Genomic DNA, 19,503 nt, shown 5'->3' on the forward strand with positions numbered 1-19,503 from the left:
TGTAGCACAGACTCTGTAATGAACCTGTATATAGGAACTACTGAAGAACCAGAGAGAAACATGTGCCTGACCAAGTCATACACACACACACACACACACACACACGCACACACACACACACACACACACACACAAATCTAAAATTATAGCTTTATTTTATTTTATTTATAGAACTAATTAGCACCTGGACAATCAATGCTCTGAAGATAATGAATATATCCTCTATGACTTTTTTTTGGAGTCATTCCAAATCTTCAAAGCCATGTTTCCATGCCACTGGAAGAATATAATAATGTTATCATCAATCAATCTCTAGTGAATAAAATGACTAAAACAGTAAATAACAGCATTTCATCAGAGAGAAAGATTAGATGGAATTACACACACACTTGCACATGTGTACACATGCAGGGAACCACACGCATTAGAGCTCAAGTTAGTTTTGTGGACTCTTCCCTTTGGGTGGCTTTAATGGTGCGCTGTATTGGAAAATGGGCCTTTAGGCAACTAAAAACCCTGTAGATCTGGATCACATTCCAGCTCCCGCTGTGTCTGTGCCTGTCTAATATGGTTACACTCTCCAGAACCTCATACTATCTTCACACATATACAGCACTGTCCCAGAGGTAAAAACATTACTGCTCAGAGCTTGCTCAAAAGATACAATGGAGTTTGGATTTGTGTCATAAAAGTATCACCTTAATCTTAAATTTCACCTGGAGTTATACAAATAGGCAAATGAGAAAACTGTTGATATACAGTAGGGATTTCGACCTATAAAATGAATGTGATTTTCAGGATATAACTTATTACAGAAATAATATACTGTGCAATGTGAATGTAATATTTTTGGACACTTACTTGCATTTTATTTACAATTATATGAATTAGTAGTATAGTTTAAATTTGTATTACATGCAATTAATTGAACTCAACAGCCCTTAAGCACTTACGTAGGACTTTGATACATCATTATATGCCATTTCACAATTATAAGTTATACTGCAAAATATACTGACAAGCATATTTGGTCAACTAAAACTTAAATATAATTATATGTGTGTATATTTGACTCTATGAAATTGCAACATCTTAATTGCAAACACACAAATATATAACATAAACGTTTCAACATATATAAATAATATTGTATTGTATAATGTATAATGTATTAATATATTTACTGTAATATATAAAATTAACATATTTTTCTTAAATATATGCATGTGTGTGTGTGTGTGTGTATTTATGTATACTTAATAAATATACACAATAAACACAGGTATTATTCAAACAACTTTTATTTTGGAAGCGATTAATCACGATTTGACTGCACTACCATAAATGCTTGTCAGTACATTTAGCGGAGCACTTTAACCATATTTCAAAGACAATGGAAGTAATTATAAAGTTACATATAAGGATGACTTAAGTCCTGCTTAGGTGGGTCAAACTTCATTTTATGTAAATGTACAGTTTTCATTTTTAACATGCAAGTGTCTGAAAACATTACTTTCAGTTTGCACTTAAGTATTTTATTTCTGTAATAAGTATACACTTTTAAAAGTGTGCCTAAAGTGCTTTTATTTTATTTTTCTACAATGTTTTCCCTTGTGATTTCAGGAGTATTGTATTTGTCTGGATAGTTGTTCATAGCAGTCACAATGAGGTGGACCACCCTTGTGTAGAACCTTATGTAGAATATTTTATAGACCACTGTTTTGACCAGAGACTTCATCTTAAAATGTAAACTATTTTGACAGTGGAAAAAGTTCATCTCCATAGAGATCTCTTCTGTTGTTGTTTTACAATGGGGTCCCAAAGCAGACCACTGGGTGGAGCAGTGCTCTCCATCACACACGTACACAGTGTGCAGGGGGAGTGTCAGTGGGTAAGAGGAAGGCAGCTGGCACGCAGCTGATTTGTCTGGAAGGTTTCACAGGAAAGTGTGGCATTCACGACCCAGCGCTCATGCAGTACAGACCGTCCACAGCCTCTGGCCAGATCTCAAACACAATCAGAGAGAGAAAGAGAGAGAGAGAGAGAGAGAGAGAGAGGAGAGCAGATGTGGTGAGTGTGACAGAGGAGGGAACAGTAAGGTGAACTCTAAAGGGGAATCCTGAGAGCAGAAAGGCGAGTAAGGACACAGAACTTTCCACTGCTTGCATCCTTTCGCTATTTTACCACATTCCCAAGCTTTTAAACATGGAAGTGATTGAAGACCGCCATCTGCACCTGGAGGTGCCTGACCCACACAGATCCCTTACTGAGATCTCAGAAGATGAAATCAACCTCCCAGCCTCTGATGATGAAGATGAGGCCATCGTCGAGAACAAAGCAAAAGCTGCTGATGAGAAAGAAGAGGCAGGTGAGGGAGACAAAGGTGAGATGAATGGAGTCATGGTCCTGGCGCTGCTGGACAAAATCATTGGGGCCGTGGACCAGATCCAGCAGACCCAGGCTGGGCTGGAAGTCCGTCAGCGGGAGATGGAGAGATCAGTGACGGGCATCCAGGGGGAACTCACCAAACTGTCTAAGAGCCACACCACCACAGCCAACTCGGTCAATAAGATGCTGGAGAAGGTGCGGAAAGTGAGTGTGAATGTGAAGACGGTGCGAGGGAACCTGGAAAAACAGGCCGGGCAGATCAAACGCCTGGAGAGCAACGAGAACGAACTTCTGAAGAGAAGAAACTTCAAAGTCATGATCTACCAGGTGAGGAGTGTGCACATAGAGAACAGTTAGGATTGCTTAGAGGTTGATCAGGTTTCATAGCTAGGTTACATTTAATTAAATTATTAACCTTGTCTCCGATGCTTCTTTTGAAATTCTTGAAAAATTTACACAGCTGAGACAATTGTTGACATGCAGTAAGTGTATCTATCAAATTAATGTACAATGTAGTTCATATTGAAATCCCTTACTTCACACTGATTTCACTCCTGACAGCAGATTTCAGTTTCTTGGCAAAACAGAGCAAAGGTTGAGATATCTTCTCGAACCCAAGATTAGATGCAAGATTTCTGGTTCTTTTTTTCTCATGGAAAAACAAAGCAAGAGTTACCATATGCTCTTCATTTATTGTAATTGGCATCCAGGAGAAACGTTTGAGGGATTGCTAAGAGATCTTGAATGTTTTTTTCTTTCTTTCCTTTCATAAATTACAAAGATATTTCGTAAAAGAATGTTTTGTAAAAGTGGTCTGCATTGTACTGTATGTACAGTGAGTGCAATATGAAATCTGCAGGGTGCATCACGTCACAGCCATAGTTGGTAGGGTGTGGCCTTGGTAAATATGAATACATCTTACCATTAAAAAAAGTCAAAGGACACACATCCAAAGCGTCTTGGCCAAGTGCAAGAAAAAAAAAAAAAAAACCATCAAATCATACAAAACAGATCTGCAGCCTGTTATTCTGCCTTTTTTAGAAAAAGTTAATGTAAGACGTGCGCCTGATGAAGGCCTTAGACCAAACCATTGCCATTTTTAACTTTGTGTGCAGATCTTCTTTGTATTATTTTACAAACAGTTAATGAAAATATGAATGTATTGTGGCTCTTACTTAAAATTTAATTTCACTGCATTACATAAAGCATCAAAGCACTTTTTTTAAGTGCAATATTTAACAGAAATAAATTTGAGGTTAAAATATTTCCTTTAACACAAAAACTCAACACAATGCAATGCATTTATATGCATCCAATTCAAAATATGGGTAAAACACCTATGTAATGTTTCTTCATATTGACACATAGAGCCCCATTCTTAGTAAAATTAAGGTTAGAATTAAGATTAAGATGTTTGGATCCTTTTTAACATCTGGTTACTCTGCTAGGACATACAATCACCAGATGATTAAAAGCCAATGTTCAAAAATTAAGAAGAAATGAGTTTTGAGAAGAATCTATACCAGCATCTTGTACACGTGACATTTATTATCTCATGCAATAACATGTAGACATTTAAAGGTGTTACCTAAATGAACACTTTTTAAATCAATCACGTAAAGCTCTTCTAGAGTTAACTGATGTATGCTTTTATGTTCGCTTGCACGGTGTGTTACTGAAGTCGCCTCAGCTGGACTACCAGCTGCCTCAGAAAGCAGGATTCTGTTTGATGGTCGCAGAATAAACGAACACTGACATGTTTTTACATGCATTCTCTCTCCTATATGGCAGACATGCTGGATTAATGTAGAGAAGGTTTCTTTCTTGTTCTCATCTATGGAAAATACCACAAGCAAAATCCAGAGACTATTTTAAAAGTGTGGGAGTGGTTTGGTAGGGAAAGAGGGAATAGAAGAGCATGAACAGAGGGTAAGGACAGAGTAGAGGGGAGTGGGAAAAGAGAGACTTACTCAGACAGACTGTCTGTAGTTAGTTTTTCTTTTTTGGCTGTATAATGCAATGTGTAATAGCCTGCAGCTTTGAACATTCAGAGTTTCCACACAGTGAGTCAGAAGAGGAACACACGCACACACAATTCACTAATTACTCTTCCGAACATCCTCCCTTCACTCATCAGAGAGGGAGGGTCCGTCACAATTCCACCCTGTTATTATTATGCAAGTTTAGGAAGCTCACATTCCACTCTTTTCATTCAAATCTATTTTTTCTTTAGACTGGGTGATTCAACACGATAAGGTCAGAAACATTGTAGAGTATGCAAATACAGATGCAAATACTTGGCCGATGCATCTTAAGCATCCAATTATTGTGTTATCTATGGTTATTGTCTTCAGTTGCCAGACGTTCTACTTCACCATCAATTGTAGTCTATTAATACGTTTTATTTTATTAATTTTTTTGAACAAAGAACTGCCCGCGTAAAAAAAGGAAATAAACGTATCTTACTGACTTACTGGTGGTTTCGTTTTTTACATGTCGAGTAAGATGGTACTACAATGATGTTACTGTTGATTAAAAAAAAATTCTGTCCATCCAAAACTAATAAGTATAGATTATTGCACAGACGTAAAGATAAATATGCATGTCTGATAATGGATATCTCATTTACTTCCGTCAAAGAAATCTAATTCAAACAAAATTTTGAATGTCTTTCAAAGATTTGATGGCACAAACTGGCAAAATCAAGTCACTAGGTCTTCTGTTATAACGTTATACATTGATTTAAAGACTGTGATGGCCAGGCAATGTCAGGCTGTTGTGATTGTCTGTCGGCCTATTTTTATTTTTTGCACTGTGTTCTTCACCACTGGCACTATTCTGACCCCTTTTGGTGGCTTTTTGGATGACTGAGCAAGTTAAATTGGCAGCGAAGCCCATTGATGATAAAAATCGTTGTGATTTGGTGTTGTGCTTAGCAAATCAATGCACGAGATGAAAAACAAAATTAAAGGAAGTGAGAAGACTTAATTTTCAGTTATAAGTCCTAGCTCTTCTGGGTTTCTCTTTTTGAATAATGAATACAGACTACTGCCACCTGCTGGTATGGAGAGTTATCTCATCTAAGGCAGGTACAGAATGTAAATGCTAGTTGGCCATTGGGTGTAATCTTTGTGTTGTGTTTAAGCACAACTTTGTTTTTGCTAGGATGCAGGTGATGTGAGTCGACACCACAGTAATCACCACTAATTCTTTGAAAATTGATGGAAAAATTGACTTTCAAAAATAGTTTGACAATGCATAGCACCCTTTGTGTTAATGTTGAAAATGCTAGTGTGAATTGTGCTCTGACCGTGTGAAATCAAGCTTAAGCTGTTACTGTAGAAGCATTTACATTCATGCACTCGCATAGCATATGTTTCAGACCTAATACATGTCATATGCAGATTACTAAACTCATCAGAGCCAAGTCTTTTCACCAATGGCATGCAAATCCAACCATTAGATAATTACACACACGTCTGATTTGCATGCTTCACGGGTGTGTTGAAATGTTTTATAGGACAAAGAGCATTCTAATCATTTGTCTCCTTCAGCACAGTAGGCCAATGTTTCATATTTCATAATTGTGAAATGTGTTTGACAGACACTCCAGGATCATGAGTTTCAGGGAGTTCAGGGGATTTTTTTTGTGTCCCTGCCCAAAGAAGACGCCTCTCTCCTCACCCATTTGAGCTCTTCTGTTCTGAATATAAAAAAAGGATAACAGTTTTCATACAGCAGGGACTCTCATTGAGGGGCTTGGCAGGCAGTGTAGAAGTTACTAGGCAAACTACTGGAAGTCATAATGCAATGAAAATTTGCACTAATGTTCAATTTGTGATACTATTATTACACTTTATTGCTTGTTTAATTTAATAAACAAAAAAATAAAAATGGCTGTTTGTTTTTGGAGATTTTGGTCTTTTCCCTTTCAAGCAGATAGGAATCTCAATCGAAGGCCTTTTAGAAACTAGAACTGCCCGGGGGTGTTTCTCTTTGCCTTTCTGACCCCTCTACTGTATATCATCTTCAACATTCATCCTGTCATCTGCTGCTGCTACAACTATCTCTCTGCTTTTCTCTATCTCATGCTAACATGCGTTTAACATATTTTTATGACCTTCATTCTCTCTTTTAATTATGTGTTTGATATTCATTTGAGTGGGACAAAAGGTTTTTCAGATCAGTTGGCACCAGTTGAACATTATAGTTGTGTGCAATAGGTTTTGGTTAACAATGAAAGTAAAAATGTCATGCATTAAGTTGTCATGATATGTTAGATTTGGCAACTTTTACATTTTTACACTTTACTTAATAGGACATCCATATTTAAACCCATTTTACTTGGCAGGACATATTGAATGAAATCTGAATGAAACAGACTATTGAAATATTTATTTTATCCCATTGTTGTTCTTCTGTTCTTTTCACAATCAGATATGATTTTTATTTAAAGAAATGTGTGTGTGTGTGTGTGTGTGTAAAGCATCCAATGATAATAGAGGTTACTGAGAAAAAGCAGATTCAGTTCTCAACATGTCAGCCCCTATAAGGTGAACCACATAACATGCAAGTGCATTACTAAGTTTCAAAGGTGTATTCCCTACACTAAAACGAAAAACACATATGGCACATTTTAAATGCTTCACAACCTCTAAGACCTTTTAATAGCATTTATTGTTGCTTGTTGGGCCCTCTGGGCATGGATATAGAGGTGCATTCCAGTTATTATTCCTCTTCTATTCAGTGAAAGCAAGAAAGGGAATGAGAGAGGAGGGTTGTGTGGTAGGGTGTGGTGTCTTAACAAAGTGGAGCTCAAATGTACCATGCTGATTCATGCTTCAGGCATCCTCACTCCCCATGTCTCCATCCAGCTCTTTTGCTTCTCATCCCATTTTGCAACAACTCTGTTCCACCCTCCCAGTATATCATGCATTTATAAACCTGCCAGTACCTTTCACACCCTGATACTCCCTGCCTCCAAAATTCTGATGGTTCACTGGCCTGAACTTCACCTCAAACCATTGAATGCATTTGCTGCGACTTTTACTTATAGCTGTTATGTGAACAATTTGTTTTACCTTTAAAGAAGGATTTTCTGATTCTCTATTTTATTATGTCTTAACCGTCAGTTTTTCAAAATTGAAAATTATATATCATCTGAAAGCAATAATAAGAATAAATAAGCTTTCTGTTGATGTATGGTTTGTTAGGATTGGAAAATATTTTGTCGAGATACAACTATTTGAATATCTGGAATCTGAGGGTGCAAAAAAATCTAAATATTGAGAAAATTGCCTTTAAAGTTGCCCAAATGAAGTTCTTATATTACTCATTAAAAATTATATTACTCATCAAAAATTCATTTTTAATATTTATTACAAGGAAATTAAAAAAATATCTTCATGGAACACGATCTTTACTTAATATCCTAATCATTTTTGGTATAAAAGAAAAATCTATAATTTTGACTATTGCTACAAATATATCCCAGCGATTCACATTTATGCATTTAGCAAACACTTTCATCCAAAGCAACTTAAAGTGCATTAAGGCTATATATACACTGTATATAGATTTTTTTGTTTGTTTACCAATATGTGCATTTCCTGGGAATTGAACCCATGACCATTTGCGCTGCTAACAGAATGCTCTACCACTGAGCCACAGGAACACCAGACTAGCTCTGTGGCTCTGTTCACAATTTTAAAAAGTCTTGCTGACACCAAACTTTTGATATGGGTAGGCCTATGCAATTGGCATTTATTAACACATAACACATTAACATATACACACATTAACATATAGTTATATAGTTATAACACAACTCATATAGTTATAAGTTCAATCAGGGCCAGATAATGGTCCCACTGGCAGCTCAGTAATAGCAAGCTTCGATAATGGTTTGCTTGCACTGCACTGTATTCATAAAGAGCCCTGGTTTGGCTCCAAGCTTCACGTCATTTTGCCTAATGCTTTGAATGATTGTAGAAATGGGTTATTGTGCCTTATCTTTATCTTTGCATCATGAAAACATACTCAAGAGTTTTGTTTAAGGCAGCCAGTGCAAAAAAAAATATATATTTTAGCACACCTTTCCACTTTGCTTTAAGGGTTGTATCCAATTTCATTCATGTACAACACATCCACTGAACTGGTTGGTTAGTTTCAGTCTCTTCCTAAGGGAGTGGTTCTTGTTAAGAATAGTTTTAAATATAGCTGATTTGTCTAGCTGATAATCAAAAGCTATTCATGAGCTCTAAAAACTTTTAACCTGAGTGCAAATCTATTTCTATTTTGATTAAGTTCAGAAATTCTCAACCTGGATGCGTTGCAGTGGTTTAAAACATTTCCATATCATAGATACATATATTTTCACACAAGCAGAGGTCTGAAAAAGATCTGAAATTAGAAGGAAAACTTGGATCTTGTCCACCTTTCAGAGACTGGAATGCTTAACTGTATCATGTAACTTACTCTACATACTTAGCACCAATCACATAGTGGAGTTAGTTGATAACTAATGTATTTGATCTGGCCCTAACACTGCTAGACCATATATGGCCAAGTCACAGAAATACTCCCGTTGTCTACGTCATGTAGAAAAGCTCATTTGTTGTATGTACATTTGGAAGCAATTTGAACAAGGCAGGGGCTTCCTCCACTGACCGAAGAGAAAGAAGCAGCACATGAGACCAGGAAAAGAAGAGAATTAGAGGAAAAGTGTGTGAAACAGACAGTAAGAAGTATGCAGGGAGAAGCTATGAGAATAGAAAGCCATCTGGGCTCCTAAAACACACACACACATCTATGAGAAGGGAAGGAAAGGCACTAGTGGTTGCTATAAATAGGATCTGCTGCATAGTTGTTTGATTATGACAGGGAGAGGGCTCATGGACGAGGCTGGGTTATAATTGATCTGGATCAGATGCTCAGAAAGCCTCTTGTTCAGCCGAAGGCAACAGCAGAATGGATGGCTATATCCACTGCTGGCACGGCCCAGTGCTGTGTCTTTTTGAGCTGTTTCTGTGCAGTTAATCTTCAGCCGGGCATGAGGCATAGCAGCTTGACTCTGGCTTTTGGCCCATGTCTCTCAGTTTGGCAGGGGCTTTATCTTGTTTGCACACAATCGCCTACCCTCCATCTTTCCTCTTCCCCTTCTTCTCAAGATTGTTCAGTTTTGGGTGAATGTTTTTGAAACTGTATGAGCTACAAGTTAGTTTTAAAGTAGTTCCGCAACACTTTAGCTACACTTAGTTTACTATGCTACAATTAACAAGATACAATATATACATGTGTGAACACACACATACAGTATACATACAGTTTATAACCTTTAAGAAGTACACATACTTTAAAAGCATAATTTTAAAAAGAGTACCTAAAAAATATACTTACACTATATGTGCGAACTGTAATGATTTCTGCCACCTTAATGCATTTTAATTGCAAATGTTGTTACTGTCCAAAAAAAAAAAAAAAAAAAAAAACTTATTGAAAGGTTCTACAGGGAACCCAAATGGTTAATTTATGACATTGCTATGAAAAAAAAAAAAAAACTTTTTGGAACTGTTCATTTAGTAGTTACTCCCACCAGTGGTTCTTTTTTAAGATGAATGATGGTCACAGTGGGCCTACACATAGGTAGCACTCTCCTTTATTATACAAGAAACTATCACTGTATAAATGTAGCAAAAACGACAGGAGAAAGACAGCAAAGATTCATTCTTGGCCATTAGTGGACTTAAGAAGATATACAGTGCCATATTTTGTGAGTCAAAAAAGTCTATTTGCATGAGAGTAAATAATTCTGTGCATTTGCAGAACAGGAGTCACTCCTGAACTAGACAGATTGTTGCAATGGTTAATAAAGTTATGCATATTAATTTAATTTATGCATTTAGCAGACACTTTTATCCTAAGCGACTGTTATTGCATTCAGACTAACAATTTTCTACTATATTGTGTTCCATTCGAACCCCCAACTTTGCGCTTGCAAACGCAATGCTCTACCAGTTGAGCTACAGGGACACATATAACACTTTGTCTTGTAAATCAGCTGTAAAAAATTTGGCGTGTCCCATTTTTTAACAAATAAATAGTGTTTTATGCTATTGTTTGGCAATAGTATAATTTTGACAAAGACAAACCTCCTGTGTTTAAAATTTCTCAGCATTTGTATTTGTTTGCATTCAAGGGTTCTGAGCTGCTCAGCATTTGGTGCAAAAGTAAAAAAAAAAGTTTGGAAAAATAAGAAACAGAAGACTGAATCAGTATTTCTTTTGCTGCATGGAGCATTTGGTACATTACTACGGCTGTAAAGAGAGGATGTGCTGATGTTCCACACAGTCATAAATCTCTGTGTAAACACAAACCTCTCTCCTCCATTGTTATTGGAAAGAGTAACCCAGCAGCACCATGGCAACCATGATTGTGGTGCCGGGCAGCGCTCTAAATCAGTGGGCAGAACAGACCAATGGCAACTACATGTTCTGAATAACAAGCTAAATATTCTTTACTGTACTGCATATGGGAACACGTCAGTCTAAGAAAAGGGTTACAGCTCACCACAGACTGGAAACTGCCTGCTTTTGCTTATAAAACTTACCATGGCACGAAAACATGACTTGCTCCACGCGCCATGCCCCAAACCTTTAGGAAACATTTTTGAACAGTCTGCTGTTGATGGATATAGAAATAAAGAATTGCTCTGTGAGCTCCAGATGCTCTATGCCAACGTTCACTTTCTCAGAGCAGCGTGTTCTAATGGAATCCGGCCAAGATTTGCCATTTTACAGCATGGGTGATTTCCTAAAGTTTACACTGAACTCCACATGGATGTAAATCTTCAAGGACGGTCGCAATTGCTAAGCACACAATTGCCACAGTTGTTTCGTCTCGATGGTCACCATGAGGATCCTGTTGTGCGGTTGCCATGGAAACACCCAGTGTTTATGACCTCAAACAGTTTAATTTGGTGTAACAGTTGAACAGCTCACTCTATTTCAACAACAGCCTCTGATTCATCAAACAATATTCCCTGCAGGGAAAGCTAGCATACCATCACTTTATATAGTCAAATCTCTCTCTCTCTCTCTCTCTCTCTCTCTCTCTCTCTCTCTCTCCCTTTGATACATTAAAGTAGAAAAATAACTCAGCGAAAGAACAGCTGGAAAGAAAATACTTCTTTCGCTTGAGGGCGTCCCCACAATTATTTTCTATCTCCTTCTATTCCTACATTAATTGAATAAACGGAGAGAGTTCTGACTCTGATGGGATAGCATACACCTTTGATGGTACATTAAAGGCCTGTTCATACCAAGAATTATAAAAATCGCTGTAAAAATAAGTTTGTAACATCCACACCAATGCCGATAATGTTTATTAAAATCTCAAGCTCTTTTGAGATGCATTATCCTGCAGTAGTTTCAGGGCCACAGTCTACAGTCCTAACCGTATTTTTTGTGAGAACTGAATGTAACCTTGACTTCTTAGCATCCAAGTTGAATATCTAAAACTATATATCATTAATATTTGGAGGGAATGCTGCCTTGGTTGCATTTCTTTTAGTCAACCAATTTGATCGGTGATGCTATTAGCTCTTTCGAGTTGGGTGGATTCTTACTAGCTGTCACTATCTTTATCAATCATCAACTGGAGGAAAAACATTCTGAAAGTAATTCCAAAAATCTACTATATGTCTGTAGATCAGCCCATTTTTAATACATCCAAACTTTCCTTTGTATTATATTACCACATTTGTATTTAGAACATCATTTCCCAGCTTGCTTGTCAATGCATCCAGGACTGAAACAATTTCTTTCCAAATTGGCTACTCTTTTATAGAGATGCTTTTGAAATTTCTGGGGTTTTCAGGAGCTGATGTTGTCAAAGTTGGTCAAAATTCTAAACTACAACAAATATACTTTTTTTTTTACTAAATGCTCCAAATTCTATGACTTTACAAAAAATAAAAAGATTGATTATGTTGATCAAAAGATAGAAATATATCAAATTTGTCATCACTTCCTCAGCTGTTGTATTAGAAACGTTCATGCAGCAGCATTAACCACCAGTTTCCTGTGATCTAATATGGTCATGCAGAATATGTGCTTTATATAGGCTAATAAACAGTATGTTAATAATAGGCATGCTAATAAGCAACTAGCTATTAGTGAGAATCGGTCCCTATACTGAAGTGTTATACTGAAGTCCACATACACATTCCACACGTACTCCCTATCCTGGTGTTCCACATTTCCATTTCCTGCCATGACGAAGTTATGCAACATGTCCGGAGGATTCCCTTGCACACATCCAGTGCTATATTCTTGGGAAAACCCCACACCCACTCATTTTCCCTCCGCTCTGACCCTGTGCTGGAGTTTGTGGTTGGCTTTGAATGGAAAGGTGGGGTGGAGGGTGTTTTGGTAGGGAATCCCTCATCGTCATGGAGACACGGCAGGCAGATGTGAAAGAGCTCTTCACATGTGACTGAAGAGAGACGCTTCTGTGAGGCAGTGGAAATATCCCGCCATCCACACACAGTGTTTTCATTTATCAGTCTACCGACATGTGGAAAACATTTTCAGCTTACTTTTTTGTTCTAATGAGGATCGGTTCACCCTAAAATGAGAATTCTGTCAATAAAAGCAACCATTATGTTCTTTCAAACCTGTATGGCTTTCAGATACCTTCATTGCCATGCAATGACAATTCATCTTTAAAAGAAAATAAGCACCCATACACTCTTAATAAGGACCCCCCCCCCCTCCCTTGGATCTTTTTTTTAAGTGGTCCATATCGCTTCTGTGCTATATTCTAAATCAGTCTTAATCTGTAAATAAATGTTTCATTTTGAACCACTTTAACAGAATAATTGGTTCCCTAACTTAAAAAAAATTAAATAATCTGTTTTCCAGTATATGAGGGTTTGGAAAGACATGAAGTCAAATAAATAATGACCAAATTTTCATTTTTGGGGAACCGTAATGAAACACTTTAGACATTTTAATTTTTAATTTCATCTCATCTGTTGAGATATAAAATTGTGGTATGTGAGGGGAAAAAAAATTAATCTAAAAAAAAATAACAGATACTGTCTGCAAAAGAGGACGGATGAATGAAAGGACAGATGAGTGAAAGTATAAAAGAAAGGACATTTCTGCTGACCAGCTGGGGTTGAAGCCAGCTGATACCAGCATGTGACAAACCTACCTGCAAACACACAAGAGAGACAGACAGACGGATAGACGGATAGACAAACCAAACCTCACACCATGTGACACACACACAGTCAAAAGAGCTCTTGTTATTTCAGATTATGTTTATACACGCTGTGACAAACACACACACACACGCACATTAACTGTCTCAGAGACACACAAACAACTCTTCTGTTCATGTGCTCATATATTATGTCAATCTCTGTAGCCCACGGCCCTCCATGCTTCTGTGGTTGGCTCATGGAAAAGTCAAGCCTTCTGTGATGTGGTCTCAGTGACTCATACATACTTACGTGTGGGTATGTGTGTGTACGTGCAGAACACCTTATGTTTGAGAGGAAAAAAGGGGGAAAGCCTTGAATGACACCATTTGTCTTATCCAGACCGCGATGAGGCAGCGACAGAATGAAAGAAAGGAGGATTCCTTATAACACGTGTTGCTGCACTGACCAGATATTCTGTATGTTGCTTATTTCCAAGACAACTGTGTTGTGTGTGTGTGTGTGTGTGTGTGTGCGCGCAGCTGGAATTAGAAGGTGGGATTACTTGGTCATTCTCTTCTCTTCTCTTCTCTTCTCTTCTCTTCTCTTCTCTTCTCTTCTCTTCTCTTCTCTTCTCTTCTCTTCTCTTCTCTTCTCTTCTCTTCTCTTCTCTTCTCTTCTCTTCTCAAATGTTTCTGAACATCTGAGCTAGCTTAAATGCGACAGGACATGTGCTTTCAATAATAACATTATCGTATCTGGTAGTAATCACTGATCTATTTCTGGAATATGAAAGGGGAGCTTTGTTTTAGATTGAAATATATAATTTTTTTGTGCTTTTTTATTTCACATAAGGCACACAACAGTTCCCTTGTGAAAAAGAAGTGCACTTAATTGTATTGAATGTTCATATGTAGTGCACTTCAAACATTAAACGTATATATATATATATATATATATATATATATATATATATATATATATATATATATATATATATATATATATATATATATATATATATATATATCTACTAAATCTACTAAGAGCAGTGAAAAATATGTTCTAAATATGCAGTGTTCAGTGCATAATAATAAATATATAAAGGGATTTCTGTCTCATGATTTGAGAGGTTCTAACCTTTCAAGAGGGAACAAGTTCAAAGAGATTTTCTTTTCTTGGGAATGTGAAATTTAACTCCCCAGCTCTTATCGTTCCCCTCATACACACATTTACTCACATTTTCCAATTGTTTCTAATGGTGGAGTGCGTGTTTCCCTTCCTCTCTGCTCAGCAGAACAATGCAATATTAACTTGAGAGAGGCACTTTGGGATGTGGGCTCACCAAGGTGACTGCCTTACTTCCCTAACATGTTTTCCATCTTACTGTTCTTCCATTACAGCTGCTTTTAGAGAATGTTGTTTACTCAAAATGAGTGACCTTCCGACCTTTGGGTCTTTAGTGCCTTAGATTAGATGCCCTTCTGATATTCTGAACTTCATTGTGGTCTGACTTCATATTTGAACCTTTTGAAATGACGCGCTACAGCAAAGTACTTGTACTAGTCCATTCTTTAGTAAAAGAGTGTGATTTCTCTGTATTGTTTATGTTAGAATGTTAGCATTAGCATCAAGTTCTTTGTCTAAAAGAAATTAGGGTGCATTGATCATCATATCATAAGAAGCTATCGTGTTTGCAGGGACCTGGGTTCGAATCAAGCGTATAACATGACCTCTCTCCCTGTTTTTTTTGATACATGTATAAAGCTCACAAAGTTTGACAAACTCAGTTAAAATGTGTGGGTGAAATCTAGTTTTTCGTGAAGTTTTGTGAAAGTATTGCAGGCAGATTTCGTCATGTTCACACTGTACTTGCTTGTGAAATTTTGCTAATGTGACCTTTTGTACCTGTAGAGGGAGCAGTCACAAAACTCCATTTGTGTGCAAATATTCCAACTTTGACATTGACAAACCTCTTGTTGGTCAAAATTACTTTACTCTAATACTTCTCTCTCTATCTGACACAAAGTAAATCAGGCATACATGATCCTCATGAAACAACCCAAATATTATGACATAATATATTAATCAAAATATGTCTGTCCCCATGTTTAGTATAGAATGAATGAAGACACTGTGTCTCAGTATGATAAGTCTGTTTTTATGTGAGTTTCGAGGTATAACATTCATGCAAATACAAGCACCTCCAGCAGCAGCAACACAAACTCACCAACACGTGTTTACTTGTTTGTTGTTTTCCCTGTGTGGATCATTTGTCCCTGCTTGCTGCAGGGGAAAGAATAAATCAAACAACAAGAAAAGACATCCTTTTATTTGTTGGTTTGGCCTGAATGTTAGTACGGACATTAACAGAGCAAAACGGAATGATCAATGTATCACACTGACGGAAAATATGTCTCCTTTACAAACAAGTCAGAGCATTGTGCTGCAGAAAAAGAGTGTGCTTGGGAACGAGGGGCTTCGCAGGATGGAATGCTGGGAATTAGGGTCGGGCAGGAGGGTGGGAGACAGGTCGGAAGGGAAGGGAAGGGCGAAGAAAGAATGGAAGAACAACAAAAGAAAGAAAACTAAATCTCTGTTGAGGAACAGCTCTGGCTGTGAGTCATGCATGCTCTCCACTTGTTAACCTTTGTTAGAATTCATTAAAGATAACTCTTTCATATGCACATGCTTGTTTGACATTACAAATAGTAGAGGTTTGCCTCTAGTTGGTATCAACAGAAAGTAACTATTGGAATGACATTTTAAATGATGCAACCCTTTTAAGTGCATGATAAAATGTTTGTAGTAACCCAACAAACATCATTAAATCATATCAGTGACCCCAGTGAAATGAAATTCTCTATCTAATAATGGTCTTTTTATAAATTCAGCATGTGGGTGATGTGTGTAAGGTCATCATTAATGTTAGCATGGATACTGAACAATAGGGGAATTAAATGGGATAAATAAAGACAGGACATTGGCTGTTGTGGCAGTGCTTAGTTTGGAGATATGATACACGCTTTTGGCAGAGGAGGCTTATTAATTTCTTATTTCCTTAAAGAGAGATACAACCGTGGACAAAATAGATGCCATATTCACCAGAAAGAAGTAGTGGTTCTTGCATAATGGTAGCATGCTGATACAATAGATGGTTGGGCTTTTTATTAAGTTATAGCCTGTGTAAAAGGGACCGACCACAGTTTTTCTTTATTTAAAAAATAAATAAATTTGTATCTAGAAAAAGGAAGTCAATTTACAAATGTATTGAGGAATGTGTATTAGCTTGCCTTCATCGCTGTGAATTACATGATTATTTTGGTATCTCTCTGCAGGATGAAGTGAAAATACCTTCAAAAGTCAATGTGGCCAAGTCCATGAAGGTTCCAGAGCCTGTGGAAGGAGAAGCTGTAGGGGAACACAAAGCAGCAGCAGAAGAAGAAGGAGGAGAAGACAAAGAGAAAGTAAATCTGGACCTGTCCTCAGATGAAGAGGAAGTGGAGATTGAAGAGACCATTGAGGAGTCTCGAGCAGAGCGCATCAAACGAAGCAGTCTGCAACGCGTCCAGAGCATCAAAACGGTTTTCTCCAAGGAAAAAATGGAGAAAACCAAGCAAAAGACCAAGGAAAATTTGGAGAAGACCAAACAGAAGACCAAAGAGAACTTGGAGAAAACTCGCATGAAGACCAAAGAGAACTTGGAAAAGACCAGGCAGAAGACCAAGGAAAATCTTGAGAAGACCAAACAGAAGACCCGGGAGAACCTGGAGAAAACACGTCACAACATAGAGAAAAAGATGGGCAAGCTCGGCAATCGTATGTCTGTGAACCCCGAGCGCAAAGAGAAGATCAAGTCCTCGCAGAAGAAGATGGTCAAGTCATTCACTCCTGACCACACCATTTACGCTCGCTCCAAAACGGCTGTCTACAAGGTTCCACCGTTCACCTTCCATGTGAAAAAGATGCGTGAAGGAGAAGTGGAGATCCTTGGAACTGAGATGGTGGAAGTCGGTGGGGAAGCAGAGGAGGTGGAGAATGCAGTGATGGAGGGAATAGAAGATGAGGAGATGGAAATGGAGGGTGGCGAGATGGTGGACGAAGACGACGAGACAGAAGATAGCCCTGAGATGAGAGCGCTACTGGAAAGGGGAGAAGAGCTGGTGTTAGTGGAAGACCATGACAGAGATAGTGATTAGTGTTTGTGTGTGTTTGTGTTTGGGTGCTTACACATTAGAGAAGCTTGTAACAGAATGCCTAAAGAGGTTTTGGTTACTTATCAGAACATCAGTTTCACCAAACCCTGAAAATTTTCTTCTACATCTCTCAGAGGACCATCTCCAGCATTCTTTGACATAGCATGACCTCTAGTGTGTAGGCACCCTGAGCATGTGTGCTGTACTGCTAGTCCAGATATTGGATTCTGCAGGAGAATGTGAATGTGTCTGTTTGCATGTGTGTATCTGCATCTTTTCTATCAGCAGAATGTTTCAACATAGGGTGACTCTATTCACCTAACGTATGTGCGAGTGAAAGATTTACTGTACTAGTTAAAGTAACTAGTTCCTTGAGTGAATCTTGTTTATTAAGACTAGGCGTGCCAATCAATAAGATGCAACATGGTATATAGGGACATTGCTGTGCTAGATGGACAGGATAACCATAAAATTGCAACTCTATGAAACAGTTAACGGACAGATGGCTTGATCAAATGAACAACATACTTGTTGGCAGGTAGTTATTTTGTTCTAGAAGATTAATTGGTCAGACTTTATATTACAGTAGGTGGCTTTCACTGCATTGAAGATTGTCTTGATTTACTGTGTAACTACAGTCACACATTTACTACTCATGAGTTTGGAGTGTGGATAGGTTAAGGGTAGGGTTACGGTTAACAGTGCAACTGCAAATAAAATAATACATATGTTGCATCAAATTGTTAATTGCGTAGTAGTTAAGGCAATCTAAGATAAAGTGAAACCAATTATTGTCTCACAAGAATTGGGCTACAGACTGTTCTTCACTTTTCATAGAAGGTGGAGGAACAAACCAAGAAAAGAAAACCTGAAGTATTGCTTCTATGTTCTCATTTTTATATATCTTTTATACACCTTCGAGTTTAATGAATAATGTTACGTTTCTGTTAAAGTCAAACTGTTACACTCATTATTTTTGGTATTTTGTGATAAATTACACACATAGTAAATAGTATGAATATGAAACCACATTTAAACATAAAAAATTATTATCTCACTCTATGGTTTTGTCCTTTTGCATGATTTTTACTGGAAACTATCAAAACAGATGATTCAAAACAAGTATAAATGTCTATAAAATGATCTTCAGAATGGCACTGCAGGCTTGCTCAACATAGGGACCAGTGCTCTTTACCCATTTAAAACTACTGTTTATGTAACATTTGCACGTCCCCTGGTGGACATGTGTGGTTGTAATGGGCCAATGAGCGATGAACCCTTAGCCTCATTTATTGACCTAAGAGCACACAAGTTACAAAGTTAAAGCGAAACAGCTATGAGCAGCAAAAAGCTACAGCTAATCTCATCAGCATCTTAAGTGAAACACATATAATGAATAATGAATCAATGCTATTATTTAGAGCACAATCATTTCTTATATGGGTTCATTTCATTCTCCTCCACGTTTAGATACAATTTCAGCAATTCCGTAATTTAGCAAAAGTTTTTCTCTGCTTTAATCAGTTTCTTTTTTGTGTTTTATTTTCGCTTGTGTAGCTGATGATGCATATGGATATTCTCTTGTAATGTCAGTCTTAACCACTAATGTGTTAATAAAAGCAACCATGCTTCACACTATATGAATACTGTTTATCTGATACAAATTGAAGTATTCCCTACTTATGAGACACTTATATAATATGACAATAGAAA

General features: G+C 37.4%; 1 protein-coding gene across 1 annotated transcript; it reads left to right on the forward strand.

The window, feature by feature from the left end:
* The first annotated feature begins 1,931 nt into the window (after positions 1–1,931).
* On the forward strand, positions 1,932–19,428 carry cavin1b (caveolae associated protein 1b). Its single transcript, XM_026200797.1, has 2 exons — positions 1,932–2,715; positions 16,933–19,428. The coding sequence occupies exons 1-2, from the start codon at positions 2,206–2,208 to the stop codon at positions 17,791–17,793; spliced, it is 1,371 nt and encodes a 456-aa protein (XP_026056582.1). The 5' UTR covers positions 1,932–2,205; the 3' UTR covers positions 17,794–19,428.
* Positions 19,429–19,503: the final 75 nt, after the last annotated feature.

The sequence above is a fragment of the Carassius auratus genome, chromosome 24 (genome assembly GCF_003368295.1).
Source record: "Carassius auratus strain Wakin chromosome 24, ASM336829v1, whole genome shotgun sequence".
In the NCBI taxonomy this organism is placed as follows: domain Eukaryota; kingdom Metazoa; phylum Chordata; class Actinopteri; order Cypriniformes; family Cyprinidae; genus Carassius; species Carassius auratus.